This window comes from Corvus hawaiiensis, chromosome 16, assembly GCF_020740725.1.
Source record: "Corvus hawaiiensis isolate bCorHaw1 chromosome 16, bCorHaw1.pri.cur, whole genome shotgun sequence".
Lineage (NCBI taxonomy): Eukaryota > Metazoa > Chordata > Aves > Passeriformes > Corvidae > Corvus > Corvus hawaiiensis.
The window spans coordinates 100,934-128,250 of NC_063228.1; the positions used below are offsets into that span (position 1 = coordinate 100,934).

At 38.0% G+C, this 27,317-nt stretch overlaps 1 protein-coding gene across 5 annotated transcripts in view; it reads right to left on the bottom strand.

Annotated features, from left to right (window-relative positions):
• The window catches only part of PDPK1 (3-phosphoinositide dependent protein kinase 1), a 31,636-nt gene extending 5,338 nt beyond the window's left edge, over positions 1-26,298 (bottom strand). Inside the window, exons 1-14 of one of the 5 annotated variants that reach the window (XM_048321152.1) lie at positions 25,950-26,016; positions 25,321-25,473; positions 14,996-15,265; positions 11,289-11,331; positions 10,962-11,099; positions 9,798-9,942; positions 7,399-7,496; positions 6,564-6,639; positions 5,005-5,073; positions 4,441-4,537; positions 3,019-3,192; positions 2,385-2,602; positions 1,497-1,554; positions 445-597 (exon numbers count right to left, since the gene is read on the bottom strand). In XM_048321152.1, coding sequence (XP_048177109.1) covers positions 445-597; positions 1,497-1,554; positions 2,385-2,602; positions 3,019-3,192; positions 4,441-4,537; positions 5,005-5,073; positions 6,564-6,639; positions 7,399-7,496; positions 9,798-9,942; positions 10,962-11,099; positions 11,289-11,331; positions 14,996-15,265; positions 25,321-25,323 — 1,542 coding nt within the window. In that variant the 5' untranslated portion in view covers positions 25,324-25,473; positions 25,950-26,016. Of the gene's footprint in view, positions 1-444; positions 598-1,496; positions 1,555-2,384; positions 2,603-3,018; positions 3,193-4,440; positions 4,538-5,004; positions 5,074-6,563; positions 6,640-7,398; positions 7,497-9,797; positions 9,943-10,961; positions 11,100-11,288; positions 11,332-14,995; positions 15,266-16,036; positions 16,157-25,320; positions 25,474-25,949; positions 26,123-26,215 lie in introns of those variants that run through there. The other 4 variants (XM_048321153.1, XM_048321151.1, XM_048321149.1 and 1 more) reach the window with 4 other exon arrangements.
• Between the last annotated feature and the right edge of the window lie 1,019 nt (positions 26,299-27,317).

Here is a 27,317-nt window from a genome sequence, read left to right on the forward strand (position 1 = left end):
CATACATCTGGCACCTCAATATTTTTAAGCAGTCAACTGACAATATATTAATACACCTCTCATGATTCACTACATATAAAGAGGGCTAAATTTTAGAAGCCCTTAAGAATGTCCTTCAAATCCCAAAATCCACTTACAGTTTATTTAAACACTAATAATAAAAATACAGTTGCATTTTTGTGAGAAATGTGTATGTCAGAGTGCGTTTTTGTGTGATTTTTGTTTTATTATTGTTTGATTTTGTTTGGGGGTGAGGATTTTGTGCCTTTTTTTGGTTGGTTGACTTTGTTCAGGTTTTTGTTTATTTTTGTTTTAAATTAAGACTACGAAATTTTGTATCTAAGCTATTATACCTTCTTCAGAAAAATCTTTTTGATAACAGCTTACAGAAATTGCCCAAGGACCTTAAAGCAATTTACAAAGAAATTCAAAGAAGAAACTTACCGTGTGAACAAAGAACGTCTTAAAATTCTTGGCTTCTGGACGCAACTCTAAAGACCATGGAATTTCTCCTTTTAGAACTTTGTTGACAGGATCCACATAATACAGGTGGGGCCCTTCTGTGAGCAGCAATTGGCGCCGACGTGCAAACAATCCCTAACAAGAAAAGTAGAAGCAGCAATGCAAAAAAAAAACCATGAAGGAATTAAAAATGTAAATCTACAGATCTCTGAACTGAACAAGAGAGGCAGGATAAAACCAGCTCAGTGATAGGATGGTATGTTTGGGTTTGGGGGTCTTTAATTTTACTTTACCTATTTGACCTCACTCCTTTTTTATGGTGTTGCAGTGCATTTCTACTACATGGCAAAACACAAGTACTATTTTGGGAAAGTATCTTCAAGTTCTAGTAAAACATAAAACACCTAGCTGTACAGAGTGAAGCAGAATCTTTGTCTCAAAGAAATCAATAGTCATGATTTTGTAGAAAAGACTACGAAGAAGCAGGTAGTAACTTAGATAAAAGAGAACCTTCTTTCCTGTAAAGCTGATGCAGACTACCCTTGCTCATCTGTACACTGCTGAAGTTAACTCTTATGTTCTAATGTCACCTCTCCCTCTCTCAGGATAAAGGTACAAAGTCAGATCCAGAAAAAACACCACAGTTGAAAACAACATGGGCTTGTATTTCATTTTTTGGTATTTTTGGTTCAAACCACATTCAGACATGCATCAAGAAAGAGTGTTTAGTGGACTATATCAGACTGGGAGGAGGAGGGGGAGCAAACACTCATTTGCTACAATCTCAAAATGAAAGCATCAATAGCAGATTTACTTTAGGCTTTTCCAGGAAATCAAGAGCACATCACTAAATCAAGGGGAAAAAAAACCAAAACAATCTGTTCACAAGAAAACATGAATTTTTAAAAGTAACTTGTTTATAGGTGCCAAATTGTTTAAACAAGGAAGGTTTAAAACAGGCTGCTTATCTATGCTGCAACTGAAAAAAACCTGACAGCTGAATCTTGTTACAGGAAATTAAGAAAAACCCTTACCTTTCTTTTGTCCACTGGACCCATTTTTAGGATTAAGTTATTCTCTACAAACTGATGCCTTAGAAAAAGAAAAATAACTATTACTCCAGAAGTAATTCCTTCACAGAAACAGCTGTTATTATCAAGCAGTTTTTCACGTCACCCCTTGCATGTCCTTTTCCACAAGAGTCCTGAACAACTTTAGTACATGAGTTTTGGACTCTTCCTCAGCCCAGACCAGAGAGTTTTTTTCTAAAATTTGACAGGGGGTAAAAAAAACCAACCAACCAAAACCAAACAAAAAAACCCAACCAAACAAAAAAACCCCCCAACCAACCAAAAAAAAAATTAACAAGACCAAACAAACCAGCAAAAAAATAAACAACAAAAAACCCAAACAAACCCACCAACCAAAAAAACCCCCACCTAAACACATCAACCCCCCCAACCCCCCTCACCCCAAACAAACAACAACAACAAAAATTCACACATGAGAGACTTCTCTAAAGAGTGAAAAGAAATGCTGTTACATAATCTGGAGGTATTTTGGTTAGATATCCACAGAATATTATCATGCAAAAAATTCCAACAACTTATGGCATCTGTAAAAAAGGAGGAACCTTTTCTAGTTCTAGGACTGTAGAGCGAAGACTCCTCAGCACTGGATAGCGTCATTCTGCCTATCTTATAAACACACTCCACATCATCTTCTAGACCTTGCAAATTTTAGAAATATAATATTAGGGTTTTGCTGCTACTGCTTTAAAAATAGAAGCCAAGAAAAATCTAGTTGCTAATTGTTTACTTGAAAATACTAAGATTGACAAATATTAATTTGAATCAAAATCACTTATTTTTCAGGATTCTTTATTGCTGTGCAAGCTAGTTAGCTACATTCAAAGATCCTACCAAGGATTTCCACCAGCTTGTTTTGCCAGAAGTAACCTCTTTTCATCTTCAGAAAATTGTAAATCCAGCTCAAAGGAATTGTTGTCAAGATCATGAATATACTGTTCAATATTTCCTCCTGATGTCTGTGGTGTACTTGTCTCTGCAGCAGACAGTGAATGGGAAGAGGCAGAACTAGAAACTTGCATGCAACCGAACTGACTCAGGAGATTGTCATACTAAAGGAGGAAACAAAATGAAGTAATTAAATGTCTTTTATTAAAAAGCTTATTTTGCACCAAACTGTGGCTTTTAATTTAAGCATGCTTTTGTTTATTTTGCTTTTGGGCAAAACCCCAGCCTATTCCCTATAGATCAGCAGGCATTTATGCAAAAAAGTATGACTGATCAAAAGCAAGCCAGCCTTGTTTTTTCAAAACACTCGCTTTATCGGAAAACAAATGCTGATTTAAGTAAAAACATAACCAGCAATTTTTATTAGACTCTTAATAATTAAAGTCTTCATCAAAATATAACTAATCAGTAGTTTCAGTAAAAATATTTATATTATTTCTATCAATAATCAGTAATTATGCTATAATGGAAGTAAGTCTCAGGCAGCATCAGAGCTGAATATAGTAGTAGACAAACGTACATTTCCATAACAATCTTCATCATCCTCTGACATAGCAGGTAAATATGCTGTAAGTTTAGGGGGTGTCTGAAGATGTAGGTTCTCCCACACAATGGACTCGAAGAAGGGGTGAGCCTTAAGAGGTCCATATCCTCCCATTTCTTCACAACCTAATCTGTTGGTAGCATCTAGAACCTAAGCAAATTAAAATTAAGTTAACCTGCACAAAATAATGAAAATGTAAAAAACCAGCTTGTCCCACTGCCTTAAGCATACATATCTATAATATAAGGAGGTTGTTAATAATAAATTTATCAGTATGTCTTGTCAACAAGATTTTGTATTAGATCAGCTCACAGATCTAAGGACAGGAGCACTTCTTTAGGTCCACACAATTTTCTGGCTTTGCTTCTTCATAAAGACTGAAGCAAACATACAGAGGAGGCCTGATGAAGCACACCTCATTTAAGTTTAGTCCACCATCACATTCTAGCGATGCAAGAAGCTGTGGAAACTATAGTTGGTGTCAAACATCAACCTCTCAAGCACCTTAAAGTGACACAGTTCTTGGGATACAACCAGGTTAATACAACCTGGACTTCACCATTCAGGAGACACCGGCTTGGCCATAGAGCTGGCCTTGGACACAGGAACACACTGCTAGGCCTTTCAGGTTGTATTCATCATCATCCACAAAGGTAAGTGCTTCCTCCTTATCCCCTGCTAATATGATAGGCTATTGAACTTTAAAAAGCTTATAACACCTAAAATGTTCTCTGCATATTCACTTGAGTGGCTATGATCTCACTGATGGAACAGAACTACTTTTTCTTCCTACTTGTCAAACCTTCACAGGCACAGTAATTCTTAGGCTGATACTATTGAGACATGTTAAGTGCAAGATAACTGCATGCTAAAATGCAAAGCAACTGGATTTATACTGAAATGCATATATCTGCCTGTGATGTACAGAACGCTGTTTTCAACTAAACGATCCATTATACAATGCAAACCCAATTAATTTGAGAACTATGTAAGCCTAAGTATTTGAATCTTGATTTCTGTTTGTAATGCACAGTATCTAGAATTGTTTGCTTCCATTTCATAGAAAGACAGTCCTTGTCCACACTTTAGAATTCAGATTTAAAAAAAAAAAAAATTGAAGTGCTGTTTAATAACAGATGTTGACTTTCAAGACACTCCCCTATACAGTCAACAATGCTCACAGATGTTCCTATTATAAGATTTGCAAGAGCGCACAAAAACTTTCAGGAAAGAGAACTACGTAAGCTGAATGTTTCCAATGTCATCACACCATTTAATGACAAATCAAGTTCAGGGATATCTTTTGTTTCAAGAAGTTAAGCATTTAGGCACTTGGTCAGTTACAAAATCTACCAACACAAGCCTTACTACATTCAAAAAGAAAAGCACAAGATTTACCAATAGCTTTTCCACGAGGTCCTTTGCCTTGGGAAAAAATTTTTCTGGGAAGTCATATTCCAACTTTATTATCTTCTGGAATATAAGATATTCATTTCTGCAGAAGAGAAAAATATTAACTCTTGTTATTAGCTCTCCATGGTTCTTTCACCTTAACCTGAATAACCCAGACAAATACTAAACAAGAAACCTACAAGTTAAGTTACTTTCCCATAAATCTTCCTAGGGTGAAGGAGTACTATAACCCTGTAAGCACCAGATACTTGAGCAGTAACAAGAAAAGCTCAAATGACTCAACAGAGAGAGCTGAGGATATGCCTTATAAAAATATAGTTACATGGCAAAATTAACATGCGAAATTCTAGGATAGCTTAAGGAACCTCTCTCTCAGGATCTCTATAGCTAAGCAATTTCATGACATCAAAAAGGACAAATAAAAGCAGGCATGACATTAACACCAACTCTGTATCATGAAAATACTTCAGAAATGGTAGTAAGGTAAAAATCAAATCAGAGACAATATATTTATGATCCACAAGTAAATAATTAGCTCAAATCTCTTACCCAGCTCTAAATGGAGGCAATCCAGCTACAAGTTGATATATTATGCATCCCAGAGCCCAGAGGTCAGAGCTTCAAAACAAAGAGGAAGAAACATAGCAACTTTTTGTAAAAGGAGTCTTTACAATGTAATTTAAAAAGAAAAATTCTTAACCTTCTGCTACTTAGAACATAGTGTGAACCCAGCGGACAAACCTGCTTTGCATAATTTCCATACTATTTTCACTTCAGCCCTTGACAGAAGAGTAGGCTAGCAACACAACTTTCAAGAAAGAACTGTAGAGTAACAGTCCCACAAAAACTGACTCCAAGCACAAGAGGAAGACAGCTGAATTCTCAGTCAGAATAACGGGTATGTAATGACTCTGAAAAGAATACTGATTATCTACATGACGATTCAAAGATGCACCCAATTTAATTCAATATATGCCCTTTCAGAATTAAAATACTTTCCTCTAAATATCTGATTAAAAAAATTACAATTCAGCTTTTTACCTTTTTCACTTAAAGCTTTTCTTAAGACACAAACAAAAAGACAGGCTATAATGGTATGTGAGGGAAAGTTAAATTTTAGTGTGGTGGGCAAAGTTTTAGTGTGTTGGCCTGAAAGTGCACTTTTAACTTATTTTACCTTGAGGCAACCTATCCATAGATTTGATTAAAGCTTCAAAGCCCTCACAGAAGACTAAAATACTAACAAAGACTTAAAACTACTCAATGTAAGAGTTTCCTGTACAGATGAAGCATTATGCAACTTCTAAAAGGAGAAGATATTCTGAGTAAGTCTTTCCATTAGCCAAAACAGTCAAAAACTCTTCACTGATGAAAGAAGATGTGAAAAGTCTGATGGTATTTCTCTGACTTCAAAAAATGCTAGCACAAATTACCATACCTATTCATATAAACTATCTTTTGTACCTGTGATTTGTCAGCTACTAGCTTACTCTTCCATCATTGCAATAAAATAGATATACACATTCAGTAGGTTACCATCAACAAACAATTTTAACAAGTTAAGAAATTTCTTAAGGGCATCACTCATACCAGGCACAGAGACAAGCTTTAAAATGTTGCAAATCCCAAAGACAGTTTTGGAAAGGTAACTGCAAGTTGATCTAAATACAAGTCAAAGAAAGCTGCAGCCTTCTCCCTAACTGAACAGCACGTGACAATCCATTGTTACTACAGCAGGAAATACCATATTTGAGCAATCTTATACAAAATGGAATTAAAATAATTATATTATTTGGATAACAGACAAAAGTTTTTCTGATCTATTTATGGGTAAGAAGTCCAACTTCACCTTACACATCTCCTTTTCCAGCAACACCTAAACCTGTTTGTAGAACTCCAAAAAGTAGATAAATGGAGGAAACCAGCCCTCAGACAAGAAACAATACTTGATAAGAAAAAAATTTTCAAACTCTCTTAAAAAACCTTTATACTCAAGCATCTTGTTTCTTTAAAATACTGAGCTTGCTTGCTTGCTTGATTTATCCATTCCTCCCCATTCAACAGCTTCCTGACAGAGTCAGTAAAGTTCTGGAATTTGGAGTCCTCACCTCTTACAGGCAGATTTCTCTGTCAGCAGTTCTGGAGAAACATACTGTGCTGTCCCTACAAATGAGTTTGCCCGCGCTGTTAGGGAAATAGAAAGAAATAAGCAAGCACATACTCATGGATAAGCCAATATTCCCCTTCCTCCCTTGTCCCCACTCAGTTAAAAAAAAAACCCAAAAGGCAATCCATTGCAAGTTACATAATGCTACAAAGAACCCATGAGAATTTAATTTCTCTACCTGTCCTCAAAACCTGCTTGGAAGAAACAAATCAATGTCAGTGGTACCTATCTGGTTCAAGAAGGTAGGCATTTAGGTATTACTTAGTTATAAAATCTACCAACACAAGCTTGCTACAGTCAAGAAAAAAAAAAGTCTATTGAATTCAGTTCGGCCTACTGCTTTTTTCAAGCATTGTTTGCAGCATCTATTTACAGTCTATTAGTAACAACTAAAGACACATTAATTCTAGAACCTTCACATTTATGCAATTCTGACAGCCACTGGAGTTAAACATATAAGCAGAGTAAAACTTACTGTATCAGGTTAGCCACAGTACCTATTTGTTTGTATTCTTGTCTTGCAAATGAAAACTAAGTAATCTGAAGTAGTTAAACTGCCCACTATATTTGGTAATCTAGCTGGTATACCACTACACCAAATATTACCTCCTCTGACATAATCTAAGTAGCGACAGTCAAAACTGTTTCAAGATATTTTAGTGATTTAGGTAAGGTAATGATATTTGAAGGTTACAATTTGGTAAATACAACATAAATACATTTTCAAAGGATCACTTGCTATAATTACTGGCGTCACATAATGAATAATGGCAAACCTTGTCTGCTATCTGCAGATAATACTTTCGCTGTTCCAAAGTCTGTTATTTGAATGTGCATATCTTCATTTAACAAGATGTTCTCTGGCTTAAGGTCCCTGGAAAAGACAGATTTTTATATTCAAACAGCACACAAAGTTACAAAACTGACCTAAGTCTAGTGACTTAGGTACATAATGCTATAACAAATGAGTGCAGACACTCTATAAACATTGTTACAACAACTTCTCTAACTTGTAGCTGTCAACCTGCAGACTAACAGATTTTGGTAAATCCATTACTTAACTTTTTTTTTAAAACATCGAGTAAATAATTATCTCAAAACTACGCTACTGTGCATGTCACATGCTCAAAAATTTAAAAAAAAAAAAAAAAGGACAAACAAAAAACCCAAACAAATCCCAACAAAAACCCCACCTCACAAAGACACACACAAAAACCCAAGCCCCTTCACTCCAAAGCCTTAATTTAAATTAAAAAATTAAATCTGATAGATTGATATGGCATTGAGAGCTTCTAGGTCTCTTTCCTCATTGCAAAACTGCAGTTGGTCAAACACTGGCAAACCCAGCCCTAGCTAAATGTCCTGACTGGGTAAGAACCATAGATCACCTCCATGCATAATCTGTAATTTCAAATGCATGCCTACCATTTGCATAGACACTGCCTCTGATTCTGAATAAAACCAGACTTCACAGTATCACAAACACGACAGAAAGCAATACAGAGTTAGATGTTAAGAGGTGCATTAGAAACAACTTAAGAGCATTCTGTTGCACTGATATGATATTCCTTTGCACCAAGTTTCCTTAGCTGATCCAAAAAGAAATTACATACTTCCCTCATAAGCAGTATCTTTGAATGCTCATAAAGAAATCTAGGAGCATGGGAGTTGTTTTGTTTGACTAATAAGAAAAAACCAGTAAAAACTGAAAGCTGTTTCTGTCAATCACTGTGCAGCATTATTTTCTTCAGAGTAAAGCCCCCTACTATGGAAAAGCAAGAGTTGTACAGTTTAAAGTCTGGAAACTAGCACAAACTGTTTGTAAACAAACAGTTCTGTGTAGGGCTTTTTTAAGATACATATGTATGCAGATATATTGTACTCTGTACACACATATATACTGTTTATATAATATATCATATACCCACATTAATACAGTATTATGGATCTATAGCTATATATCCAGATACACAGAGAGGTATCTGTAATAAATTTTCCAGGGTAGCCTGACTTCTTGAAGTGGTTCTATCTCATGTCCTATTTCTTCAGGCAGCAGGAAATCCCAAGAGCTTTCAGGCACTGCTACGGCTGTGGCCTCATAAACTTCATATGAAGTTCTCTAACTGCAGAATTTCACTGTTTTCTTTTGAGCTCCTTGTAGGGTCCTTCATATAAAGACAAGTATAAAGCAGCTCTTCTACAATGTAAGGCTTCCAATATAGGCTTAGTAACACTGAGAATCATGCTACATTCATTTTATAAGCATTCTCTCAGCCTAAACACATGGACTGTAAAATCAAAGTGAAACTAGGAGTTCTTGAACTTCCCCCCTCCCCCTGTAGAAAACCTTGTGCTTTCAGTACTCTCCACATCTATCCCCCTTAGATTTTATTTCAAATTATTTCACAAAAACTTGTATTTAAAAGGAAAAAAAGGGTTTTTAATAACTTGAAAGAAATAATGCTATCAGAATTATAATCAGTCAGCTTTTTGCCAACTAGCATCTGGTGTCCCATGACAACAGCTTGGTGACCTACAGACAGAACAGATTTCCTACCCAAAAAGAAGTTCTGCAGTTCTGATGTCTAGCACTTAAAGTTTTATTTAATAAACATGAATGACAAAACATGATTATTCAAACAACATACCACATCAAAAACAACTTCAAAAGTACTACTCAAAATTCTGCTAATTTCACCACTTACCTAATTATTGTGCAGCTTTGTGGAAATTGTTCACTCAGTGAAAACTAATATAGATTAACTTTACTTGATTACACAGTACACATTAAGTCACACACAAAAAGAATTCTAGTTAACTTTTGCTACATAACGACACAGGAAAAAAAGTGTAGTTAAACCAAAAGTCAGTTTCTGGTTTTTAGGCCAACCGATGAAGCTTGAAAGACAAGCTTTGGGTAATGTTAATTCTAGGCCAGAAGGTTGTCTTACTTTTTCCTGCTCCAACAGTTGGTATAACAGCAATTGGCTCTCCTCCTCAAGTTTGCTGTGTTTAGTTACTGATGTTAACTGTACTAGTGCTGATCAAATGCAATTTGTGCTCTTTAGCTTTCCACAAAATCCACATTTGCTTTTACCTTCACAAAGAACACTTCTAGAAAAAAAAAACCACCTTGTGCATGGTCAACTGCATGTCTGTCTCAACTTTGTATTACCTGTGAATTATTCCTTTCCCATGCAAATACTCCAGGGCTGATACAATTTCGGCAGTATAAAATCTTGTACAGGTCTCATCAAACGAGCCAATTTTGCGTATATACTTTAGCAGCTCTCCGTTTTTGGCATAGCTAAGCCCAAAATCTGAACGTAACTCAGTTAAGGTTTATTTCTAAGCCAATCTAAAACAAAAATCCCCACATCTTATTCCAATGACAAGAATACTACTAAAAATAACATGAACAACAGGGAAGAAGTTTGTTAATTTGAAGCTTTACAAGTAGCAACCCAAAATAATTTCTTAACTATGTTAACAACCTAGGACATGGGTCCAAATTTCTTAGCATAGCAAAAACTACATAAAGGGTTAACTCTGTAGTTTTTCCAGAGAGTGGCGTGATTAATTAATTTAAATTACATACATAATTGCCCTCAAAGAGAATTATTTACAGTAATAACTGATCAAAGTTAAAAATTGTCCCATCACCTGGAAAGCACCAGAGCAAGTGTTTACACTGCAAAAGAGGCCCTGTGAGCTCATACTGTATGATATAGTACAGTAGTGCTTGCCAGCACTATTAGCAGCCTCTGGGAAAACCAGAAAACTACCTACTGACCCAGAGAGAGCTTGGGAAACGGTAGCCCAAACAGAGGATTCAGATTATTGTATAAGCACCTTCACCTTTACATAAGAAAAGTTTTAATAATAGCTCTAATTGTAGAAATGAAACTAGTAGGAAATATAGCTGGCTAGCCCTATTTTAAATGCAGGAATTATGGTGTTTTACTACAGATATATACACACACACACACATATATATACACATCAGGAATAAAACACTTCTAATACATGCCCCCCGATTTAGAATTTTTAAATTATTTTAAACTTGGACCCTTCAACATTTACCACATAGACAATTTGTTTGACTGCTCCCCCCTGTCCCACAAGACACCTACTCTTCTCTTTGAGAGGACCCACTCGTTCGATCTGCTTAATTACTGTTAAAAGCATGACTATAAAAATTGCATCACATACATTACGATATTTTAAATACCTCAAGTTAAAGTCATCATTTCTGTTAGACCATGTTTCAAAGGAACCACAACTGGGCATTGTTGCTCTTAAGAAAGTATTACAGCAAGTTTTAATATACAAAGGATACATAGCTTTTCATCATCCTGAAAGGTGAAGTAGAGTTTCACAAAAAAAGGGTGATCCAGACGGGACATTACATCTCTCTCTCGTGTCACATATGGTACCTTGTTTTCTTTTATGATATGACGTTTTTCTAGAATTTTAACTTAATGAAAAAAGAGAGAGTAAAAATGCAAGAGGTACAATTAAATGAATCCCACCCTGTTTTGGAGTTTTTTGGTTATATATAATTAACATGAAACCACTAATTCTGTTTCTTCAATGGGTGTTTTGTAACTGGACTACATTGATACTGTATTTTCAAAAAGTTCATGTTAAAGGAGTCAGTACTTACTGGCATATTCTCTAGAACTTGCCAATTCGCGAGCCAAGACAACCTGTTGCCAGAGGAAAGAAAATATATTGTAACTGGCCACTAAACACATACACTAATATTGATCTTCCAGTAGGTATTTAGAACACAGCAAAATATTTCAGCATGCGTTCATATTATGCTTCAGCAAGACTTCTGCAGAAATTCAGTTCAGCAGACCAATGCCTGATTTGCCAAAAGACTTAAACGTATGAGAGTGTGAATACCGATTTACTTTTTTCCAGAAGAATTCTGAAGATGGTAATGTAAGTCAAAGTAAACTGCGAAATCTTCTTAAAGGGAGGAACAAAAAGCAACAAGTACGCTGAGGAATATTCATAAAAATAATTGTCACAGTACTTTGCCTAACATAGATGGCAAAGATTGAAAGATAAATTTTATCTGAGTGAGCAAAAGTAAAAACTGAGACAGAACTTTAAATTATTTACAATTTGTTAAGAAAAAGATTTAAATAAAAGGAACAGAAGATTTCCAATTAGTAGAAGCAAGGGATGAAATTTCAGGCAAGCAGGTTTACATTTTTAAAGAGAAAAGCTTTTGGAGGAACACAAGGCTCGTTTTTAAGAAAGAACTTTATAAAAGGCAACTTTAGAGAAAATCTGAAAAGTCCTCTTGCATGAATGCAAGCAATAACCTTGTAACAACAGATGACTACAGCTTTCTGTTTTTCTCATTGTAAGTTTATATCCATTTCAACACCTTGCTAAAATCTCAACTTCATACTATTTTCTTTTAATCACTGCACCAGGCTTGCTTCTAATCCACTTCTCATTATATTCTAATCCCTTGCAAAATCAGTTATAACAGGGTACTCCAAAATATTACTACATACACCTGATGCAAAATGTTAGGTATTTAGGAAATATAAACAAGGCATATTTTTCAGATGAAAGAAGTGCATGCAGCTGCCCTGTTTAGTACTAGGAACTTGACCGCAGTTCAGTAGTAACAGGCACCCTCAATTTTTTTTAAGAGTTCATCTCCTACAAACACACTGAAGTTTACAGTATTTGATCAATGAAAATTTCCATTAGAATCAACCAGTCTGTTACAATCTGCATCTCTGCATAAGGAATTTTTGAGATCCTTCTGTGTACACATATAACACTAGATAAGATGTGCAGTCAAATGAGAATGCTATTAACTTTTCTAATTTTTGTAGCTAGGTTTCATCAACCATATCTACCACGAAAGCTTCTGAAAGCAGGTCACTTTAAAAGGCAGCTATTAAATAAAACCCCATATACATGGGGACCATACTCAGATGACAGAAGGCATCAGCTGACACAGATGAAAATGTATCTTGGCAAATTAAGCTATGGACTGACTCTCTTCCAGTCCTGCACTGTATCCAATTTTTTACCATTGTATTTCACAGGTATTGCTCACATACTTACATGGATATTGAACAGCTGTGTTCTAAGTACCCACGACTAGGCACTTACCTGATAGCAGGAGTACCTTGGTACCCTCAAGTTCCTTCCTCACCAAACAAACCTGAGCATACCTTATATCTTAACTTCCTCCCAACTAATAATCCAGAAAACTCCAGCAGACAACCACCAAAAAAAAAAAAAAAAAAAAAAGGGAAAAAGAAACAAAGAACTCAGAGGTACATATTAATACAATGTCTCTATTATCAGGGGGCTTGAATCTTATCCACCCTATGGGAGGAAGTAATATCAGTAAGGAATGTAAATAGTAAGAAATTAGAGGTTAGCTGGATAGCTTAAAAAAAAGACATAAAACTAGCAGAAAAACAAAAGCATAGAACATATAAACGTGTAAGTTGTAAATTCAGACAACAGCAAGGCAAGAAATGTAGTTAAACATCCCAAATTGAAGGAAGGGGAGATAGGTAGAGCAGAGAACCCTCTGAGGCTACAGTGCAGAAATAACTGCCAACATACCTGGCATACATCATGACCAAGCCCCACTCTAAACTTGAACAAATACTTCAGGCAGCTAGAGATTAAATCTGCATTTAAGAACTGGTTTTGGTCAGACAATCATAATTCCTTAGAGCTCCTGTTTTTAAGAAATGCCTCATTTATCGGTGGAGACAAAACCAAGGTGGAATATACATGTACCCGCTATATAGAAGGAGGAGAGCAACACAACATGCCACCTCAATCATGAGAATTTTAATTCTTCCACCACATAACAGATATTCTGAAAGTAGCATGAAGCCGTCTACAAAGCAAGTAGATTCTCATTAGTTTAAAAGAGCTGAACAACAAGTAGAAGGCCCTGCATTTCTGTGTTTGTTTATACCAAGCATGGGTCCAAGAAGTTGCAGCTGCAGAAGAAGGTCCCACAAAACTGGAGAGTGCTCTGAAGAAAAACCCTGAAGCCAAATCATGTGCATCTCTGTTGAATTTAAAATGCAGCACTGGCACTAGGTGAGAGTTTGTGGTAGCTTAACAGAAGTCCAAGAAAATGAAATATGTTCATTATGACCTTGAATAAACTATTTTTTTAATCTGAAGATGTCATTGGATATATGGCAATATGAAGGCCCCTGCTTTTTGAGATAAACACTTTTTATTTACAACATTGGTGAGGATCTTGCACAGTACATCAGACCTCTGAGTCTACAACCATGTTTAATAAGAACAAATCATATGCTTTTTAACAAGATGTTTTGGTAACAACATAAAGGTACATGCCCCACAGATCAAATGCTCTGAAGTTGATACATCAGAGGGTTGTGTTTATTCAAAGCCTGGGCTAAGCCCTATGAACTCCTCTACCTACATGGAACACGGCATTAACTTTCAGAGACCAAAAGCAGGAAGGAAAAGTGTATTACTGAAGCAAAGTGTTCTGGTATACCCAAGCCACAACAACTCTCTTGGATTCTTCAGGGAAACCTGCAAGTTATGCAAACTATGTGTTTGAGTGCAAATTACTCTTGATGAGCACTAGAGGCCTGCACCCTAAACACCACAGTAGGCTGTACTGGAAGAACCAGAAAACCTCAACATTTAGAGACCTACAACCAAAAATTGTATACAAAAAATATATGAAAAAGATACAGAAATATTATTCTTACAACTGGGAAAATACTGAACCATCAGATTAAAGTATTAATTGCTTCATGGATTCATTAAGGTAACACTTAAGTAATTCATTTTTGTGCAATGCTGTGGATGTAAGAAACAAACCATTTAAGGCTACTGAGCACAAATATACTGACTGTGACTCACTAAGTCCTCAAGGACCATGACACTAGAGGCTGAGAAAGAATATTGGAGAAGTATCACTGTTCTTTCTTTCGAAAGCATCTGGCAGTACCTCCTGACATAGACAGGACATTGCACAGTTCTTACCATTAGCTCCTAGACCAGTTCCAATCCTTTCTATCAAACTTTTCACATAACCTATTATGGCTATCACACTTACACTAGAAAGCAATGTTGACTGAACATCCAAGCATCAAGTCATTAGGATACAACGGAACTTTTGATCAATTTAAAAGGAGCTTAAAAAAAACCCCATCACCACCCATATTTAGGGTGACACTTAATAGGCAAGCTTAAATCCACTATATTCAATTCATTTACTCTTCAAGCTGCTCCCTCCACATTTCAATCTCATCAGTCTTATACAACAAACTTTCAAGTTTATCTAAGATATCTGGCACTTCTTATAAAAAGTAAAGTTACCGTTGAAAAAGATCCTTCACCCAGAATTTTCCCAAATTTGAAGTCATCAGGTCGTTTCTTTCGAGGCTGTGGAGGCTGCTGTCCTGTATGTTGCTGCAAGGAGTTTGAATTAGATCTTGATTCAGGTGCTGTGCCCTCCATGTTAGATCCCTGTCTGCTGCCACAAGTGGAAATGACAGATGGAGTGCTGGAATCTGCTTGGTTTCTCACCATTGATGGGGATGAACAGGAGCATAACACCACACTTGACTGGATTGGAACAGCATCATACTGAAAATGATGAAAAGAAATGAAACTATTATTCCCATACCTGACATAACTACCATGCACAACTGCACTTTATTTCCATACAAGAATTGTGTAAATTCTTCTTTGAACGGGTCATCATTAAAAATCTCTTTAGGAGGGAACATTAGTATTTATTTTGGAAACGGCAGCTTCAGTTTGATAAATACCTCTATTTAGGTCACGCTGTCATATAGCCATAGGTCAAACGTCTGAACACTTTAATTCAAGAATGCTTTTCTTAAACCCAAAAAAATGCTCCTAACACCAAATTTCATGGTATCTTCTCCTACAAATAACATGACCTTAAATTTCTAGTTATACAACGAACACCTGTATTTACCAGTAATATTAGTTCAGAGATCCAAGTTAGAATGAACTCTAGATGAACACATGAAAACTTTAATGGAGGCAAAGGACACATTCTTAATTTTTTACTTGGAATTTCACTTTCTCTGGTAGTATTTCTCTTAAATACACATTGGGGAAGGACAAGAAGAAAAGGATAACATAAAAAAGGCACATAAGCTAGAGTGTTTAATAACCGGCAACGCCTAAAACTTTTTTTGAAGAATGCTCTGGTTCATGGCCTTTTAAAACAAGGGAGATTGCATGCACTATTTAAATTGTACATATGGCCACATAAAAACAACCCAATTGCAAAACAAAAAGAACAGATACAGCCCAGAAAACAGCAAGTACAAGGAGACACACTCCTGATTAATGTAATACGCAAAGCAAATCGTCATTTGGTACCTTTTTATCCATTTTCCCTAAGTAAGACCAAGGAACCATGTCAAGTTGCTTTCTGCCCCTTTTGGTAATACACCTCAATTAGTCTGTCAGGGACTGCATCTGATGTTTTACTTCAAACTGGCCAGAAAATACAAACAAATAGGAGAGCTCTGCTAAACTACTGCTGACAAAAAACCCAAACCAAACAACAACAACAAAAACAACAACAACAACAACAACAAAAAAAACCCCAGAGGAAATATTTAAGAAAGTTAACACCATGGCTGAACATTATTTTTTAATCTCAGTATTCTAACATAGATCCAGCAGAATGAAACTATGACTTAATGAAAATCACCTAATCTCAAAACAGACATAATGTACAACCATGTGAGATAGTCCATAACATACATCATGTTACCAAATTTAAAATTACTTCTGACAAAAAGAATTTTTTTACCTCATGAATTTCAATTTGAAACAATTTTCTGCATTTTTGTCAGAAGCCACCTTAGAAAGGAATTGGACTGGCACTTAATCATGCACATAGTCTTAAAGAACCTAGCTCCCAAAAAAGCGATTCCTCACATGGTTGTGGTCTGTGCAGTAGGGAAAAGCTACCTTTATTTACTGCTAAAATTGACACTATTACTACGAAAACAGCATATACACATTAAAGTATATGTGCTGTCAGTCACAGTTCCTTTTATACTTCATATACATATATTTTAGCTGGTACCTTCTGCAGACTAACTATTGTCCCCAGCATTTTCATATCCCAGATGAATCACCTCTCCTTCAGACAGCTACTCAAACAGCAGTGTGCCTAAAGATACATGCTAGCTAGAATTAAAAACAGATTGCACCCTTTCCCATCAAGACTGCAGCAAGACTGACACAAGCATGACTGCTCAGCAACTGAAGTGATGCCAGGATAAAAAACATCCCATTAATGGAAATACAGTAAATAAAACACACATACACACAGACTAAATATCGGGATCTGTTGCAGTGGGGATCCTGCTTTTTCCACACCAGGGATCTAAATGATGAACTGGCTCCAGTCACAAATGAGGTTTTACTGGTTAATAAAGCAGTAGCACTGCAGGGAGGGGGTCTGATCAGATTATGCAGCTAGCAAAAGCACCTCAAAAAAGCAAACAAGCAAGAAAAAAATCCACCACAAAGCAGAGAGCACTGGGAGAAAGAGGGGGAAAGGTGCTGGATGCAGTGTATTTCATTACACAGTAGCTGAAACTAAGTCACAATGAATATCCAGTATAGAAAAATCCTAAGGGAAGAGACAGAAGTAAAAGGACTTTGTAGGAAGAGAAGGTTATTTTCAGCCAGGGTGTAACATCAATTAGTCCCAACTTTCTCAAAGGAAAGTCAAGATTAGGAACAAGGAGGACAGAGGAACATGCAGTAGATTTAAAAGGATCAGTTACCTAAGAAATGACAGAACTATGCAACTAGGTCTGTTATGTTGCACCTCAACATTATAGAAAAAGGTAATTCCTGCACTCACCTTTCCACATACCATATATTCTTCTTTAGCATTTTGCCCTGCATTATTTACCTTCTCAGTTTTATTTTGAAAGGCTCCAAAAAACATGTCCGCAGAAACCATAAATGTCTCTACACATATATTTTTAAATACGCCAGAGATAGAATACAGGTCAGCTTATCTGATCTAACTCTGTACCATCACTCTTTTGTAAAAATCAGACTTAAGATCCTTCTTCTGCCAGATGCAGACGATTTTTTAGTGAGAGATGAAGTCAATCACAGCAGAATTTTAGAATATTCTAAACTGCATCTGCAATTCTCAGAAGCTTGAGGATGCTCTCCTTCTAGTAATTATCAATATTTCTCAGCTGGCAAGCCAGTGACAGATCCTCACATAGTAACTACAGACTTACCTACTGCATGTCATGGATCATCATGACCACACTGATTACCACTGACCTAGTAATTCTATCTCTTTAAAAAGTACTCTCTAACACTACTTCTTTCCCAAACCCTTAAGGGTTCTCCTTTTCATTTACTTTCACATAGAAATTGTTTCATTCTTAGTGCAACATACTCTGAGTTTGAAAGCCTTTCATGGAAAAAAAATAACAAACCTCCTGAGAGCTCATGGCATTATAGATCAACAGTCATTTCGAAATCTTCATCAAGTAATTTTCACTAAATCACTAGAAACAGGATTCCTTTTATTTATATGTGAAATAAGTTCTAATACTGTTCTTTTCCCCACTTGTCTGTGAAGAGTAGAAATAAACTTTAAGTCAACTGGAATCAATGCAAAAAGCCCACTAGATAGCACTATGTTTTTCCTTTCCTCCCCACCGCCTAAAAGAACTCATACTTTTTCCCTTTGCAATTCAGCATTTTGACAACTGCACTATCACTATAACTGTTAATGTATTTATATGCATCAAACACATACCACACTTCTCTAAAGCAAGTACAGCCACAACAACTGCATCTCCACTAGCTTTTTCCCACCACAAAACCTGCAACACTACTTTACTGAGACCATTCTATCAACACTGACAGCAGCAAAAAGTACTTTTCGAGACTGGGCTTCCACAACTTCCAGTATCCTTTACTTCTGCACTGACTGACAGGATGTTGAACCCTGAAGATGACTGAGAATATCTTTGCTATTGCTGAATTTCTACTAGCAAGATCTATTACAAAGAAAATCACTATGAACAGGGTCCTGACCTCTCAGCTGTCTGATAACACTGAGTCTGACTGCTGACTTATTACTGAATCTCAAGCTGCTTTAAGACACAGGGCAAACATGATCACAAAAGCTCTTCTATCTAACTACTTCTACGGCCAATTTTTTTGGAAGCAGACCGTGGTAACAGGAAGTATTTTTTACACAAAGCAACATGACCTCTAAACCTCAACCAGTACATTTGTGTTGATTATAAATAATGCTAATGAGGCTATAAGCTAGAAGACTGGCACAACCCAAGATTCTGCTAAAGGCAGTTTAAGTTAGACAGGTTTGGCCTGAGCTGTTTTGTCAACTGTTTTGACATTGTCATATAAGCCAAAAGTTCTGAAACTGAAATTTCTTTTGTATTGCTTACAATTTAAACATTGAAAACCTGGGGTTTTAAAATGAAAAAATTAAAAGATAAGCAGTTATAGTTAATAAATTCTTTTCATGGAACACTGGTGTTTCAGAGGGTTGACAAAGATGCACCAACTGCATGTGACACACATCTCGTATCTGAAAAAGAGCATCAGAAGGGGTAATTAACAGATATTACACACAGCTTTTCCACTGGCCTCCTCCCCCATCATATCCCACAATTAAAATGTTAACCTTCTCTATGTTCCCCAATACCTAGCTGTGAGAGTCTCCACTTCAAAGGTTATAGTGTAACACACCCTGGGAGTTCCAGCGTGTTCCAAAAGAAAAAAGCAACTGATCAGGTCAGATACTCAGATGTGCCTGAATACATGTCCTCAAACTGCTACTAAAATGAGAATGCAGGCAAAAGCAGTGTAGTTCGGGTACAAGAAACTGAAGACACAAACCCTGACTCACAGTAACAAAAATCCAACTAAAGGCCTCACCTTTCAGTGCAGAAAGCACAGTACAGTTTGCAACAATAAATACCAATCCCATACAGGAGCTGTTTGCAGGAAGTGTAATGATTATTGTGTGATCCCTATCAATATTTAACACTCATTTTCCTTTCATAAATTCTGTCCGTTGCTGCACCAGAGTGGAACGCCCTGAATGAAGACAATAATAGATGGAGTGCTTTCATAAACTGCAGTAAACATCAATTCTCAGACCTTATATGCTCATGTCTATTTATGCTCTGGATGTCTGCCTAAAAATGGATTGTCAGACTTTCTGTTAAGTGATCAACAGCATCCTCTTTCTATTAACCAATTGTACATGTATCCGTATAGAGAGAAACAATATACTGATTAATCAAACTCCATTGCATGCCAGTTTCTCTTCATACACACTTAGAATAGCTTAGAAGTTTGTCAGATAATTTCAAGAATTTAACAATACATCTATTTGCCAACATTATTATTACCTTTAAGTAATTAAAATACTTGCCTAAAGAGAAAAAACATTAATTAAAAAAGGTCACTAGCTACTATCAGACTGCCTTTTGACTGTAACATAAAATCAAGCATGCAATGAACGGGACAAAACTTACAGTAAGCCAAGCCTCAGAAGTACTTCTGAATGCATCACACAGCTATTTAACTGTTCACCCACTTAACAGGTTAACTTTGACACTAAAACACATACAACCATACTAAAACATCATAGTAATTGGGAGGTATTAAAAGATATGTATTCTGTTCACACTTTCAGCTTGACAGAAGTTCACCATGATTTCTAAGAGCAAAAAAAAAAAGAAAAATAAAAGAAAAGCATTTATTAAAAAAATACACTAGGTTGCAAAAATATTTTCCCAAAACAACAGGATGCTCTTTTCTACAGAGTTCTTTGAAGACAATAGTAAGCCATTTTCTTCAAACTGCAGCAAAGAAACCCTACTCCAAGTATTAGTTATTTGTAGATATTTAAAAAGCATTAACATCAAACATTGATCTTGTGATCTTGTGTAGCAGGAGTTTGCGTTTATGTTGCGTAGAGCTGCATCAGCACTCTTTCAAACCTCATCGTCAAATGGTATGCAAAAGATTACTGTAGAGAACTTAAAATTTAGCTCATAAGCCAACAAACTGCCCCTTTAACACCACATATCGTGAACAAACTGACCCTCACAGTCAGTAAAAGTCTGAAGCCAAACAATTTGTCAAAATCAATACTTTGATCAAGGTTCATAAATGATTATCAACTACTACATTTAAATGAACATACTAAAATCTCATAGTTCAACTACAAAAACTGTTTTAACACAAATTCGTTTTGCAAGAGAATCTGAAGTCATACATGCATCTAGGGTGAAGTTTTTCATCTCAGAAGTTGCCACATGAAAAAACGGTTTAAAGATCATTTTTATGAATTAACCATGTAAATTTCAAAAGCATTTGGCTTCGTAAAAGGAGGGGTTTTTTGTTGTTGTTGTCCAAACAAACAGCTATGCTAATTGATTAAAGAAGTCTATGCTCTAACCCAGCAAAACAACTATGCTCACCTTCATGCCCAGTGTCATTTGAAACCTAATGCTGAAAGGTAAGCACTCATTGAAGAATTGCATAAAACCGTTACTCCCAAAAAATCTCTTAACAAAATATCTTGATAGAAATAACCATAATTTAAAAGACAACAAAAGGTCTTTAAAAATCATGTCCTGATAATACATTTCAAGATTAAAGACTGTACAAATTAATGGAAGGGGAAAGCTTGAAGCTTTCAAGCTTTCCCCTGTTCAAACATACTATTTTACCTAAAATGGCTGGTCCCTCTGCAGTAGTGGGAAACAGAAGTACTGTTTGTCTACTGACATTTCTTCCTTTGTCCAGTAAATCCATAACACAGTCCATCCATAAATGAGTAATGAGGATATCAGCTTCATATTATATCAGCAAAAATATAGCCAAGAAGCTCAATGCTTTGGAAGCACAGAGAACACCTCAACATTCTTAGACTGTTTTAACCTTTAGGGAATAAAGGTATTTTATCCACAAGACTGATTTCGTTTCTAGAGAAATTAATTTTTCACATACCAAGCAATGCTGATCCAAAATTTCAGTTTATGCAAATGCCTTTCTATAAAGTCGACCACCTTACGTAGTGGTATTTCTGCCACTGATTTCCAGGATTCTAATTCCAAAATCAGGTAGGGACTAAAGCTAATGAAAGGATTTATAAGAACCTGCATTTCAGGCAGTTACTCTCTAACCTCCTCTACTGCTAAGCAAAGCACTTAAGTTCCACGCATCTTCAGAGGCAGACTATTTAAGGCATCCTTCCACTGCCTAGTGCTTCAAAACAAATCAGAAACAGGAAACCACACAAATCTCCAAGAACCTAAAATCAGCCTATGGCCCATATATAGCTATATTGTAAACAAGTAATTGAGAATTCATTTAACACAAACAGATCTAGGCTAGCTCACAAGAAAACAAAAGCCATCTGTGATTGCAATAGTCTGGATCCCAGGCTACACCACCAGCTACCTCACAAGGCACACTGATAATCAGGTGCTGCGCAGCATAGATGGGGGCTCAGGCTAGCAAACACAAAAGGACTTCCTATGCCAGGCTCCTTGCTAGCAGCTCTAGGAGGCAAAGAGAACAGCTTGGGGTAAAGAACAGAGAAGCAGACACACCGAAGTGGCAGTATATAGATGGAGTGTATGTACAGCGGATTCATGGCACAGTCAAGAACTGTAAATTCCTGCAGGATTACTAAAGAACCAAACGTTGAATTCAGTATTTTCTTTTCAGAAGAATGCACTAAGCAAGTTAATCCTTGCAATTTTTCACCATAAAGAATTGTAAAATATTTCTAGGTGAAGTATTTACAGCTTGTCTTTTAAAGCAGAAAGCAACTCTCGGGTTCAATATTTACTCACACAGCAAACAACTTACTTCCTACAGCAATTTTGAGTAGAATTCATATGGCGTGAAAAATAAGGTTCTAGACCAAATAGCTAGCTTTGCGCATTGTGTATCCAGTCCTTTCAGACGCTTTAGACTGTAGTAAGTTTCCACAAGCTTACCTGCAAATAAGATGTCAGAAAGGGAAGTGGGAAGGGAAGAAAATCTGCTTCTCCCCCATTTCCTTCTTTATTATACATACACAATCTAACTTGGTCACTTGCAAAGAAAGTTTTTTCCATTTGAAAAACCAGAAACAATAATTCCTTGGCATCGTACGTATTCTTTGGAAAGCTCTGATATGAGGAACTTGGATTTTATCTTTCAAACATGATGTTTTCTAAATTAAGGTCACTTTCATATTTTCTGAATGGCATAAATGTGCTAGTTCTACAGCAATCCGTATAGCCTTTCTAGACAAATATATATATAAAAAATACAAGTTTACTGCTAAAAAATAGGTATTAATAAAGTATTTCACATCTTCATAGACCAAATTTATTTTTATTACTTTGACAGTTTACTACATTTTTCAGTCTAACAAAATGATTGTGCCCCTGGTTTCATGCCTTCTGTACAAATATTCCAGCAAGTACTTCAGTAGTCGTCGTCCCTTTCCAAGTTTTTCCAGCAATGTTGCCTTCCAACTGATCTGCTTTAGGCAAGTGCAATGAGCCTAAGCCTGCAGGGTATCTTACCACATCCAGCTACAGTAATCTACTTGTAGAGTTTCAAGAGCTAAATGAAACAGACTTTACTTCTGGCACTGTAATAGATCAAAAACCCAAAGAAAAATTTGTTTTAAAAAAAAAACTTACCCACACAGTGGAATCATTGTTTAGTAGACCATCACTGTTATACTCAGATTGTTCTGTGGATCATGTCCTTTCACCTAGCTCTAAGCACTTTTAATGTTAGAAATATGAATGCGTATAAAACTGCTCCTCTTAAAACTCCCGGTTTTTCCACCTTTGAGCACCTTTTCAACATCTGTGTCTTCTGCTATTGTCTGTTCCTGCAGCCTGCTTTGGTAAGGGATTTACTGAAAACTTATCCCAGGTAAAAGCCTACGCATGAGTGATAAAGACTAGTCGTGATTTTATGATGAAAACCCAAGAGAGGAGAATATTAAATAGATAAGCTTGAAGAGTTTCCCCTACATACATACCTGGAAGCTTTACATCTACAAATAATTACAAACAGAACTCTTAACATAGCCTAATCTAATCCTTAACATAGATGCAAAACTGTCTCTATGTAAGGTCTAAGAGCCCAGTTCTTCGAAAAGTGTAGTTCATATTAGTTCCACTGGGGGAAAAAAAACAACCTAGCAATTTTGTTCAGCTGGATCCATGACTACACTATAGGTTTTATCAGGTCAGAAACACTGGTAGAATCTAGTAATTGCTAGTGCAGCTAAACAGTCCAGTAAAGATGTTGCTGCAAATGAAGATGTTAATTACCATACTTCCAGACATCTCATTTTGAGAGGAAGGGCACTTCTTGGTTTGAGACCCAATATACTCACATTAGCATTAACAGCAAATAGCTAAGACCACACCGGCATCTGCAACTAAAGCTGCACTAAAATAGTTTCCTTCTTAGAAGTACAACTCCCTCCTTATGCCACATCTTCAGAAAATAACGGAAGATTTTAGGAATTGTCCCTGAGTACAAAAATAAAGAAATTAACTGGTTTGGCAGAAAATTGCGAGAACATTCCTTTCAAAGCCGGGCTCTATTCACACCTCCCCTCCCCAGTCCCATCTTATGCATTTACAATTCAATAATCACAGAACTCATTATGTCATTAACTCCATCACATAAACATTAGCAGTAATTTGCTCAGTCTCAGAAATACTGGATTTCCCATATTTGGTATCATCTGAATTACAAAAAGGTTAGTTGAATCAGGCCACCTCTATCTGGTACTGCCTGTCAGTACACTCACCTGACCAGGAAAATATTAAATAGAATGGAAGAGAAGGAATTAAAAAAAAATTACCCTGACAAAATACCTTGATTTTCACAAAATTGGTTGTCAGTTGCATTCCTAATTTTTCCCCTCTCTGCATGCTTTTCTTATGGGCAGGGACCTAAACTGTATACAGAAAAGGAAGGGAAATGCAAGTATTTTGGAAAAAAAACTCTGAGAAAGATGGACAATAAACAAGAGCAGAAGCACAAAGGGAAGCCTACTCTCTGTTTAAGAGTCCAAGTAAACAGAAGTCATCTCTGATGCTAAGAAGCAGCTTTATAGAGCTGTATCAACTAGCAAAACTAATCCCTTTAATAATCAAAAGTTGATTTATTTCATAGACCTTGATGTAGCATTCCATGTGCTCTGTAGGGCTATTCCACATAGTACTTCTCATCTTCGGTCAATAAATATGATTCTGTGTAACACCCTGATGAAAAAAATCACTGAGCATGGAGAAGAGAGCACACTGAAACAAGATGTCAAGAATCAACATGGCTGTGCCAGTCTCCACAGAAAACCCTCCTTAGTCAATTCCAGTTGATGAAAAGGTTTTAAGTGCCGCAGAGTGAAGCTTGGCAGCCTGCAACTGACAGAGCACAAGACTCAAAAGCACAGCAGCATGCACACGAGGATAAGGAACATATCACTGCCAGGCAGTTTTGCCAACACGAGTGAAAGCTGGTGATTATTTTTCTTTTCACGAGAGAATGTCTACACTAACTAAACTGTATAACTTACAACACAGAAGAAGATTTACCATTACCACGTCTGTATACCAACTACGAGTCCATCTTCGAGATATGTCAGTACACACGAAACGAGATTTACGCTGTCAAACTAACGTAAACAACTGCGTTTGAAACGGCGTCCTACTGTGACCCTCACGATCTTCCTGACGCGTTTCTTCCTACTACAAAAGAAATCGATTACAGAGTGACAGGTAGCTCCCACAGGGCAACAACGCCTGTTCGGCCAGCGGCAGACGGCCTGGCATAGCCATGCCAACGCCCCGTACCCGGAACCGAAAACGGAGGTCGGCGAGAGGCCGCGGTGAGGCCCCTTCACCATCGGCCTCACCTCCTCCCGCGAACGGGCTACGCTGGGGGGAGAACGGGGCCCTCCCGCGAGGCCTGCGGCGAGCCAGGAAAGGGGGGCGGAAGAAGGACCGCGAGCAGCAGCGACGAGACTGGCCCCACCGACGGCAGCGCCCGTTCACCCGCCCTGTTCGAGCGGGCGTAGGAGGCGGGGCCGTTCGCGAAAGCCCACCGCGACCCCGCCGCCGGCAGAGCACTGGGCACGGGCGGCCACCTCTCACGGGCTGGCCCCGGCGCCTGGGCCTACTTATTCCCCCAGCACCCCGCGGGCCGCGGCCCCGGGCAGACTCACCAGGGGGCTGCCGGTGCTGGCCATGGCCCGCCTGGCCCGCGGGCCGCCCCCCGCGCCCGGACTCACCAGGGGGCTGCCGGTGCTGGCCATGGCCCGCCCGGACCGGGGCCGCTCCCCACCCGTTCCGCGCCAGGCGCTCGGCCCAGCCTGAGCCAATGGGGCGCCCGCGTCCCCCGCCCCCGACGTCACCACAACAATTCCCCCCCGCCGCAGGCGGGTCTTCCGCGCACTGCGCTCGCTCACTGGTGGCGGTAACTGTTACTCACAAGCGAGCCAGAACAGAGCGTCCCCCGTCAGCCTCAGCGTCCAAGCCGAGAGGAGGATGCGCAGTTGAGGGAATGGCGCCCCAGGGAAGCTGCGCAAGTAAGGGCGGAAGAGGGCGGGCCCGCCGGGCAGCACCGCCCCCGGACACTCAGAGCCGGAGTTGTGCCACGACGGCCGCGTGCCGTAGGAGCAGCGGCGGGTGGCGCCAGCGCGGCGGCTGGGATTGCCGGGAGAGCCGCGCCCTCCGCGCAGCTCGGAATTCGAGTGCGTCATAAATGCAATGCTAGTGCGCTTGTTCGTTCCTGAGAACTTGCCTCGTCTGCATAACACCCGCGCTCCCTCGCCGGTTGTGACAGGCCGTTTTCCCTGTTTTCCGTACGAGCCCGCGGTGCCCGGTAACGGCGTCCTGTCAGTCCGTGTGCGAGCCCGCCGGCCACAGACGCCGGGAGGCAGGCCAGCAGCGCACGACACTGTAGTGAATAAATTGAGTTTGTCAAAGAGTTCCTAGAATTGCGAGGGATTACTCAAGAGGATGAGGCAGGAAAAGACTATCTAGTTTACTGAACTGCATCAGAATGTACAAGATACCAATATTTAGCTTCAAGTGGGGGTGGCGTGGAGGGCCGGGGCAACTGCAGTGTCCCAGAGTTGATCACTTTTTTCAGAAAGGTTTTTAAAATAGCCAGCCTGAGTCACATTTCCTGTATGATAATTTTTTCATCCTTCTGCCTGAAGGCAGAACTAATCTGTTCTGCAAATTAGTAGAACAGTTGATCATAATCTTGTAATAGGTTGGATGCATGGGTCAGTGGACGTCTGCGTGTGCGGTTTTTTGTTGGAAGCCTACCTGCACTCTTCAGACTGTATCCATATTTTAGGCCTCTTAGAGAAACTCTGCCAAGTAGGAAAAAGCTTTTGTGTAACTTAGGTCAGTAGTGCCATAACTGTGTTTGTGGCTACTGAATGATGCTGTGATGGTTTTCGCATATGTGAATTGAAAGAGATTATCCTGGCGAAAAGGCAGATTCTTTTCCATGTGATCTGGTAAAACTTTTTTCTCCTCATTTTACAGTTTTGGGTCTAACTAGCCATTATCATAATGGT